The 10464-nt window shown below is 40.1% G+C and overlaps 1 protein-coding gene across 2 annotated transcripts in view; it reads left to right on the forward strand.

Moving 5' to 3' along the window:
- The window catches only part of LOC112254569 (S-adenosylhomocysteine hydrolase-like protein 1), a 56131-nt gene extending 45927 nt beyond the window's left edge, over positions 1-10204 (forward strand). For both annotated transcript variants that reach the window (XM_024427269.2, XM_024427270.2), the window contains exons 12-17: positions 28-122; positions 320-418; positions 502-570; positions 4212-4290; positions 6761-6881; positions 7079-10204. In XM_024427269.2, coding sequence (XP_024283037.1) covers positions 28-122; positions 320-418; positions 502-570; positions 4212-4290; positions 6761-6881; positions 7079-7085 — 470 coding nt within the window. In that variant the 3' untranslated portion in view covers positions 7086-10204. The remainder of the gene's footprint in view (positions 1-27; positions 123-319; positions 419-501; positions 571-4211; positions 4291-6760; positions 6882-7078) is intronic.
- The last annotated feature ends 260 nt before the right edge of the window (positions 10205-10464 follow it).

The raw sequence follows: 10464 nt of genomic DNA on the forward strand, positions 1-10464 counted from the left end.
GACTGGGGTTTTTCTCTGGTCTCCTAGGGAATAAGAACGTGGTGACTAGGGACCAGCTGGACCGCATGAAGAACGGCTCCATCGTGTGCAACATGGGACACTCCAACACTGAGATTGACGTGGTGAGGAATTTTGATAAACCAATTTGTTGCTACAGTAAAACGTAAAAATCAAGGGAGGGAATATTTGAAGTTTTCCTTGGAATATGAAGTTCATGATGATGATTTCAAATGATTTGCATATTTAGACTTTTAATAGAGTGTGAGTGAGAGTGCGTAGTGTATTTTCATGACCCTTGTGTGTGTGACCTGCTAACCAGGCAAGCCTGCGGACCCCAGAACTGACCTGGGAGAGAGTGCGCTCTCAGGTGGACCACGTCATCTGGCCTGACGGCAAGAGGGTCATCCTGCTGGCCGAGGTGGGAAGTTACACACACACACACACACACACATGCACATATACTCCCACATAGCAAATGACACGTTTGTGTGTCTCCCTCAGGGTCGTCTTCTGAACCTCAGCTGCTCCACAGTTCCCACCTTCGTCCTGTCAATCACAGCCACGACCCAGGTAAAAGACACTTCCCACAGTAGCTAACAACCAGACAGAGTAGTCTTGATTTTAAATCAAGATCTGGTTTTGGTATTTTTCATTTAAATGTATGCAGGCTGGATTTGGGCTAAATCAACTGATGCTGATGTAATTGTGTTTTCTGAAACATGGCTCAGCAAGTCTGTTTTTGATAAGGATATTTGTATAAGTGGTTACAATGTTTATCGCACTGATCGAGTTAAGAAAGGTGGGGGTGTGGCTAAAAATGTAAAAACTAAATTCCCTTTAAGTGTGGCAAAGTCTGAAACTATTTGTAAACAGTTGGAATTTAAGCCGGTGTCTGATGATTTAAAAATGTTTTGTAATTCTATCAAATGTTTTGTAATCTTACCCAGTTGATTAACTCACCCACTCACCCAAATCTTAAATGCCCAGATCAATCTACCCTGATTTATTTGATATTGACAAATGTTCCACATAAATATTCTGCATTTGGTGTTTTTTGTAATAATTTAAGTGACCATTGTGCTGTTGTTGCTGTTGGAAATACTAAGGTTCCTAAAACAAACCCACGTTTTATTCGTAAGAGAAATTTGAAGTGTTTTAATGAGCAGGCTTTCTTTCATGATTTGTTTTATTTTGACTGGAGCAGATTGAGTTTATCCCTGATGTGGAAACTGCCTGGAAATTCTTTCATGATGGTTTTTCCAAATAGTAAACAAACATGCCCCATTCCGCAGGTTCAGGGTTAAAGGGCGGGTTAATCCATGGTTTTCTTCTGAGCTGTCTTGTATTATTCACAACCGTAATCTAGCCTGGGCTAAAGCAAGGAAATCATGTTCTGATGCTGATTGGCTTATTTTTGACCAAGGCCAAGTCTGAATATTTTATGTATGTTACCACTGATAACCTGAATGACCCTGTCACGTCCTGACCTTAGTTCCTATTTTTATGTCTCTAGTGTTAGTTTGGTCAGGGCGTGAGTTGGGGTGGGCATTCTATGTTTTGTTCTGTGTGTTAGATTTCTATGTGTTTGGCCTGGTATGGTTCCCAATCAGAGGCAGCTGTCAATCGTTGTCTCTGATTGACCATACTTATGCAGCCTGTTTTCCCACTATGGGTTTGGGTAGTTGTTTTCTGTTTTGTGTGTATTGCACCTTGCAGAACTGTTCATTTGTCGTGTTGTTGTTTTTTGTTCAAGTATTCGTATTTATCAAATGTATTATGAATACTTACCACGCTGCATGGTCCTCTTCTCCTTCTCCCGACGACAATCGTTACAGACCCTAGAATGTTTTGGAAGGCTATTAAGTCTATATCTGGTAACAGTAATGTTACTGAATTACCGTCATGTGTTTTGAAGGACTCTGTTGCTGTATATGACAAAACTGAATTGTTTCAATGAGCACTTTGTATCTTCTGGTAGGTTGTTTGATTCAGTGTCCTCTGTCTCTGTACAACCCTGTGTGGATGAACCAGTGAGAGCTGGTCAAACTTTTAGCTTTTTGCCATTCTCGGTGCAGGTGGTACATAACGCCCTGAAATCCTTAGATCAGAGAAAGCCTGCAGGTCTTGATCTTTTGGATCCCTGCTTTTTAAATCTGGCAGCTGATTTCATAGCTGAACCACTTACATATCTGTTCAATCTAACCCTGGAATGTAATGAAATTCCAAAGATCTGGAAATCAGCATTTGTCCTACCACTTTTAAAAGGGGGAGATCCAACTCTTTTAAATAATTATAGGCCAATCTCAAAGCTGTCACCCCTGGTGAAAATACTTGAAACCCTTGTGAGTGAACAGCTAAATTAGTTTTTATTTACTCACTCTATTTTATTAATGTACCAATTGGGCTTCAGGAAGAACCATAGCACAATTACAGCAGCCATGAAGGTTGTAAATGATATCACTGAAGCCCTTGACAAAAAACAGCACTGTGTCTCACTCTTTATTGATCTCTCTAAGGCTTTTGATACAGTTGATCATGCTATACTAAGGCAGAGATTGTCGAGTGTAGGTCTTTCAGAGCATGCAGTTGCATGGTTTGCTAACTCTCTGTCTGATAGAACTCAGTGCACTCAATTTGATGGGCTTATGTCTGTTAAATTGTCTGTCTTTAATGGTGTGCCCCAAAGCTCTGTACCTGGTCCTCTCTTATTCACTATTTATATAAATGATTTAGACAAAAATGTCCAAAATTCGCAACTTCATTTTTATGCTGATGATACTGTTATTTACTGTTTGTGCTCTTACAAAAGCTTCCCAGAACTTGCAAACTGCTTTTTATACTGTTCAACATACCTTGTGTCAATTGAAGCTTATCCTCAATACTGACAAAACTAAACAAATGGTGTTTTCTAAAGCAAGAAATAGACCTCTGAACCTTTCACCTATTACTACCTGTCAGGGCAAGGAGATTGAGGTTGTAACCTCATACAAATATCTTGGAATTTTAATTGATGATGGCCTCTCTTTTAAAATGCGAATAAATAACAAATAAATTGAAGCTGAAATTGGGATTTTATTTTAGGAATAAGGCCTGTTTTTCTGTTGAAGCCAGAAGGAGGCTAGTACCAGCTACATTTATGCCTTTACTAGACTATGGGGATATTTTATATATGAATGCTTCCGCTCAGTGTTTGAGATCAATTGACACCCTTTACCATGGCACTGTGAGATTTATTTTAAACTGCAAAACCCTTACGCACCACTGCACTTTGTATAACAGGGTTGGCTGGCCTTCTCTAGTAACTCATAGGCTCAGTCACTGGTATACTTTTATTTACAAAGCCATTTTGGATTTACTACCTTTTATTTTGGCATTTTTATTGTTCAGAAATGTGGTGGGTACTCTCTTCGTTCGCTGGACTTTATCCTGCTGACTGTTCCAAATGTCCAAACTGAATTTGGTAAAAGGGCTTTTATGTGCTCTGCGCCATCGTCTTGGAATGCCTTTTACAAAATACTTTTAAACTGGAAGAACTTGTCCCGATTGGTATTTTTAAATCACTGATGAATGATCTTGAGACTGATTCCCTGACCTGTCAATGTTTTTAATTAGCTGTTTTTGATTTTGTTTTACTCTTGTGAATTCTATGTTTTTTACTAGATTACTTGTAGTTTTTCATGTTGTTTGTCTGTAATTTTTGTAAAGACTTGGTGCTGCCTATCTTGGCCAGGATGCTCTTGAAAAAGAGATTTTAAATCTCAATGAGCCCTTCCAGGACAGGGGAGGCAATGGCATAGTGTAGCCATCTCCCCTAGTGCATATTTCATTCAGTGACAATTTGTGCATCGAATAACACCTTTCATTTGGCACATTAAGAAAAGTATATTTACATGCACAGCTGTATATTTAGACTGCTGTCATGGCATTTCTAAAAAGGTTCAGGGGTTATTCGACGGTTCCAGGAACGGTGTGGGTATTTATAAAATGTTGTTTGAATGTAAGTTGAATTGCTATGCTTTATCTTGGCCAGGTCCCAGTTGCAAATGAGAACTTGTTCTCAACTAGCCTACCTGGTTAAATAAAGGTGAAATAAAAGTAACAGGGCTCTGTGTTCACACGAGTACATTGTATAATGTGATTATTGATATGTCTATTCCTGAGATTGTGTGTGTATACAGATGATTGTGTATGGTGCTTAATTTCTCCAACAGGCTCTGGCCCTTATTGAGCTGTACAATGCTCCAGAGGGTCGCTACAAACAGGATGTCTACTTGCTGCCCAAGAAGATGGGTGAGTCCTTATTATATCCTCATGTGTTTGGAGCGTTACATGAGAATACAGAGAAATAGTGGCTGTAGTGGTAGTTATAATTATTATGTTATGGTCTAGTTAGCTACTCAATTCCACGCTTCAAAATTTCTTCGATCACGTGGACTGGGATATGTTCCGGATAGCGTCGAACAACAACATTGATGTATACGCTGATTCGGTGAGCGAGTTTATTAACAAGTGCATCGGTGGTGATGTACACATAGCGACTGTTAAAACCTTCCCCAACCAGAAACCGTGGATTGATGGCAGCATTCACGCAAAACTGAAAGCTCGAAACACTGCTTTTAATCAGGGCAAGGCAACCGGAAACATGACCGAATACAAACAGTGTAGCTATTCCCTCCGCAAGGCAATCAAACAAGCTAAGCATCAGTATAGAGATTAAGTAGAGTCATAGCGGCTCAGACACGAGAGGTATGTGGCAGGGTCTACAGTCAATCACAGACTACAAAAAGAAAACCGCCCGTGCCACGACATGGCCCACTACCAAAACCTGCGGACTCTCCTTCACCGCAGCCAACGTAAAACATTTAAACATTTAAACGTGTTAACCCTCGCAAGGCTGCCGACCCAGACGACATCCCTAGCCGTGTCCTCAGAGCATGCGCAGACCACCTGGTTGGTGTGTTTACGGACATATTCAATCAATCCTTATCCCAGTCTGCTGTTCCCACATTTTTCTAGAGGGCCACCATTGTTCCTGTTTCCAAGAAAGCTAAGGTAACTGAGCTAAACATCGCCCCGTAGCACTCACTTCCGTCATCATGAAGTGCTTTGAGAGACAAGTCAAGGATCATATCACCTCCACCCTACCTGACACCCTAGACCCACTACAATTTGCTTACCGCCCCAATAGGTCCACAGATGACGCGATCACACTGCCCTAACCCACCTGGACAAGAGGAATACCTATGTAAGAATGCTGTTCATCGACGACAGCTCAGCATTTAACACCATAGTACCCTCAACTCATCATTAAGCTTGAGACCCTGGGTCTCGACCCCACCCTGTGCAACTGGGTCCTGGACTTTGACTGGCCGCCCCGAGACTTCGAGGCCATGCACGCCTCCAGCTCAATCATCAAGTTTGCAGGCGACACCACAGTGGTAGACACAGTGGTAGACTACCAACAACGACGAGACGGCCTACAGGGAGGAGGTGAGGGCCCTCGGAGTGTGGTGTCAGGAAAACAACCTCACACTCAATGTCAACAAAACAAAGGAGATGATCGTGGACTTCAGGAAACAGCAGAGGGAGCAGCCCCCTATCCACATTGACGAGACAGTAGTGGAGAAGGTGGAAAGTTTTAAGTTCCTTGGCGTACACATCACGGACAATCTGAAATGGTCCACCCACACAGACAGCGTGGGGAAGAAGGCGCAGCAGCACCTCTTCAACCTCAGGAGGCTGAAGAAATTTGTCTTGTCACCAAAAACACTCACAAACTTTCACAGATACACAATCTAGAGCATCCTGTCGGGCTGTATCACCGCCTGGTACGGCAACTGCTCCGCCCACAACCGCAAGGCTCTCCAGAGGGTAGTGAGGTCTGCACAACGCATCATCGGGGGCAAGCTACCTGCCCTCCAAGACACCTACATCACCCGATGTCACAGGAAGGCCAAAAAGATCATCAAGGACAACAACCACCCGAGCCACTGCCTGTTCACCCCGCTATCATCCAGAAGGCGAGGTCAGTACAGGTGCATCAAAGCGGGGACCGAGAGACTGAAAAGCAGCTTTTATCTCAAGGTCATCAGACTGTTAAACAGCCATCACTAACATTGAGTGGCTGCTGCCAACATACTGACTCAAATCTCTAGCTACTTTAATAATAAAAAAAAATGGATGTAATAAATGTATCACTAGCCACTTAAACAATGCCACTTCATATAATGTTTACATACCCTACATTACTCTTCGTATATATGTAAATACTGTACTCTATACCATCTACTGCATCTTGCCTATGCCGTTCGGCCATCGCTTATCCATATATTTTGATTTACATATTCTTATTCATTCCTTTACACTTGTGTGTTTAAGGTAGGTGTTGTGAAATTGTTTGATTAGTTGTTAGATATTACTTCATGGTCGGAACTAGAAGCACAAGCATTTCGCTACACTCGCATTAACATCTGCTAACCATGTGTATGTGACCAATAAAATTTTATTTGACAGCATGCAGCAATTTCTGCTCTAGCTGTTTAATCACTCCCTCTGTGATTGTGGACATAATGATACTGTTTCACAAGTACTTGTTTAGGACAAGCTGTTCAAACCACGTCCACTGGTTTCTGAGGCCCTACTTATTTCCTCTGATGACATGAATGTGGCATTCCGTTACATTGACACAAATCGTTACATTGAATAAAATAAAACATTGTTTATAATTTCTATAATTGTATGTGTGTTGTGATTGTCTCAGATGAGTATGTTGCCAGCCTGCACCTGCCCACCTTTGATGCCCACCTGACTGAGCTTTCAGATGAGCAGGCCAAGTACCTGGGTCTCAACAAGAATGGCCCATTCAAACCCAACTACTACAGGTACAATCATCCATCTAAGATCCCTTTAAATGACACCCAAATATCAGATTTATGTACGATTTATCTGCAATGGATCCCCACAGCCACAACATACATGTTCTCATTGGTCCAATCGAGTTAAGGTAAAGTAAATGTTTGTATGCTGTACAGTACAAACATTTGACTGCTAGGTTTATGTTAATTTTGGGGTTTCACAGGTATTAGCTTGCATGACTGGACCACAACTCTGCACTCCTTGACTTGGACAAGGCCTGGATGACCAGAAGATAATGAAATCTATATTTTATTTTTTAAAGACACTGTTTCTGTTTTCAAATCAAGCTCTATTCCGTCATCATCTTAAGTAAATGTTACACTGTTTCATTTGCTGTTTTGTGTGTTTAGTTTCACCATCAGTTCTGTAAATACACACCTCCTCTAAGAAACCAGCACGCAGGATCCCACTGGCCATGAATGACTAATTAATTGAAAGTACAGCACTTAAACTCTGCTCTCTGCTAGAGATGTATTTCTTTCTACAGAAGTCTGATTTCATACCCACTCTACTAGAATAGACATTTTTTTGGTGGTTTATCAGTAGTTTGTTTTATGTTTATATTATTGTGCCAAATGATTGTGTAGGGAAGGGGATCGTTGTGATTGAGATTTTATTTGTTTTCTGCATTGACGTCGCTACACGCTTCTCAAATAATTACATTCCAGCCAGGGGAACAGGGAGAAGCGGCCTCTACACTAGAAAGTCCCAATCGCATTTAAAGGTCCAATGCAGCCGTTTGTATCTTAATATCTAATCATTTCTGGGTCACAATTAAGTACCTTACTGTGATTGTTTCTTTTTTAAAAACTTTTTTAATTGAGAACAAACAGCTTCTTAGCAGAGAGCAATTTCTCAAGCAAGAATTTTGCTAGGACTGTCAGGGAGTGGTCTGAGTGGGTTGGAGAAAACCGAAAACTAGCTGTTATTGTCAGAAAGGTTTGGAACTCTCTTATTGGTCTATTGACTAATTTACCGTCTGGTGATGTCATCAGGCAGGCCAAACTCCATCCCACCAAAACAGGCTGAAACTTCAGGCAGTCTTTCAAACAGCTCTTACTCTAAAAGGGCATTATTGTAATTTTAACAATTCCACAGCCTTATTCCAACCTCAGTCTAGAAATATATATATAAAACAAAGGAAATGAAGTGTTTGACTGCACTGGGCAGTCCTACTGGAAACATGATACCCACATAGATGTTTATTACCAGCTGTTAATTTTACTGCTCTATCCTCTTTCCCTTTGAAACAGAGCTGAAATGTGATTGAATTGAAAAGATGATTACTTTTACTGACTGAACCTCCTAAGGCGTACATGAATGCATGCATGTACAGTACAGAAATGTAGTTATCTTCACCAACATGTAGATACAGAAAGGTATGTGTAACCAGAAGAGCGATTATCCAATGTGGCACTGGTTTTGATTGATTCTCACATGGTTATAGGGTAATAACACTGAAATGTTTTGCATTAAAGTACTCTTATCAGACTCAAATGACAATAGTGGAGTTGACATTTCTCCATCTCTGGTCCTAATTATGTGGAAATGCGTTTATTGAAATAATTTTTGAAATATTGTAGTTGGCTGATAGTTTGTTACTGGTATCATTTTTTGTGTCATGAATCCTGTTTTTTCTTAATGTTCCTAATCACCATGTTGTCCTTCTCTGTTCTCTACATCCATACCTGTGTGTTTTCATGTCACCATCACATGGTCACTATTGTCAGTTTTTAGCAGAAAGAATAACCTTACACAGCCAACCAACTCTGCATAAGGGAGAGTGGTTTTTCAGTGGAGTAATGATGATCATCAGACTGCAAACTGCATGTTTTATTGTGTTTTTTTTTTGTTTCACCCGCCGATAGTATTACAGAGGGTAAATAATATATATGTATTACCTGTGCATTTAACAGACCACTGTCACCATGGTCTGTTAACATGGGACACTGAGTCCATTGAATACAGACCACATCTGTGCATCCAATTTTAGTTTTTGCTGAGGTTTTCAGGCTTTTCTGTCCTTCCATTTTAGCTGTGTGAAACAGATATTGTTTTATTTGTGTATATGTTCGCTGATGCAACTGTGAGATAAAGCACTTTCATCTTTGCACTACTTAAAGCTGTTGGGCATTACAAGCAAGGACTTATGTGTGAGAAGAACATTGTTGGCGGGACATTGGCGTCGTAACGTTGGTTACTGGTCAAGTGACAGTGCCTTGTGACTCATCTGCTACTGTACATATTCATCACTTGTCGGATTATGTCCGTCTGCTCTCTTCCTCTTTGGAAGCTGTCCAACAGTGTTCTGATTCTGCAATATAATCGCTGTGCACAAATCTAGTGGTCTCTTATAAAGATTTGTACTTATTGGGGGGGGGTACCAAAACTGCTTGATGTGTCAATATTTTAAAGTTACTTCCATTGTGAGTTAACAAAGTAGTTTGAATTCACTTGTTTTGTACATACCATTGTTTTTGAAAGTACAGTACATTTTTCCATTTCTTCCCTTGGGTATGGTCTGTATAGCACTACCAAAAGCATGCCATAAAGTAAAATGACTCGATCGCCCAGAATTCCTTTACATGCACTGCATTGATTACAATGCCTCTATCAAGTTCAGTTTGTTAAATGAATCTTCCATATTTTTTATTCATTCATACTGTCATAACGATAAGGACTAGCCGGATGTCCTAATAACTGACAAATATAGTCAGTTTATGAAACATTGTCTAACAGGAGAGAGTTCTTATCTCACCAGCTCTCAAGTCCAGGGTCATTTGGCTGTTGTATGCAACAGTGCTCTGCAATTTCACTTCAACTGACATAAATAGTGAAGAACTCTAGTGACATATAATTATTATGCTTATGTGATTGATTTGTAACCATTTTTAATAATTTCATCTCGAAAATACCATATACCAAGTGACAAGTTTCACTTATTGACAACAATATTCAAAACCAAGTGATGCGTGAGGAGCTGAAATGTTGACCCTTTATTGTTTGAAGCAAGGATCACTGAGACGTACATGATGCGAGAATCGCTTATGTATTTCTGGTTTCGACAAAACTAACTTTTTAGCTGATTATTTGAGCTTTGCAAATGAAATCATAATGTTAGATTATACCGTACTATGTATTTTTCTGTGTATTATTTGGTGTAGTCTGGCTGAGTCTCAGTTCAAATTGATTTACTTGAATGCTCTCCGATGCTGTTATTTCTGTTTCTGCTTTCTGTTGGTTGATGTATACCTATCCTTTTAATAAACTTTGCTGTGTTTGAATTAAACTGCTCGTGCAAAAATGTTGTCCCATTTCTGTAACTGACTGTATGGGGGTTTTCCACTTAGCATAATATTTTCTAACACTGTTAGAAAATTTGAAAAACACAGTAAATGGAATGAAAAAACAATTTTATTCATGTAAACAATGCTTTAAACGACAAAATATAGATTAAAGTAGAACAAATATTTGATTTGGCTGCATCAAATAATGTAAGACTGGGCCAACAATGACTGTGTATTTCAGTCCTAGCTCCTGATAGGTCTA

This window comes from Oncorhynchus tshawytscha, linkage group LG07, assembly GCF_018296145.1.
Source record: "Oncorhynchus tshawytscha isolate Ot180627B linkage group LG07, Otsh_v2.0, whole genome shotgun sequence".
Classification (NCBI taxonomy): Eukaryota; Metazoa; Chordata; class Actinopteri; order Salmoniformes; family Salmonidae; genus Oncorhynchus; species Oncorhynchus tshawytscha.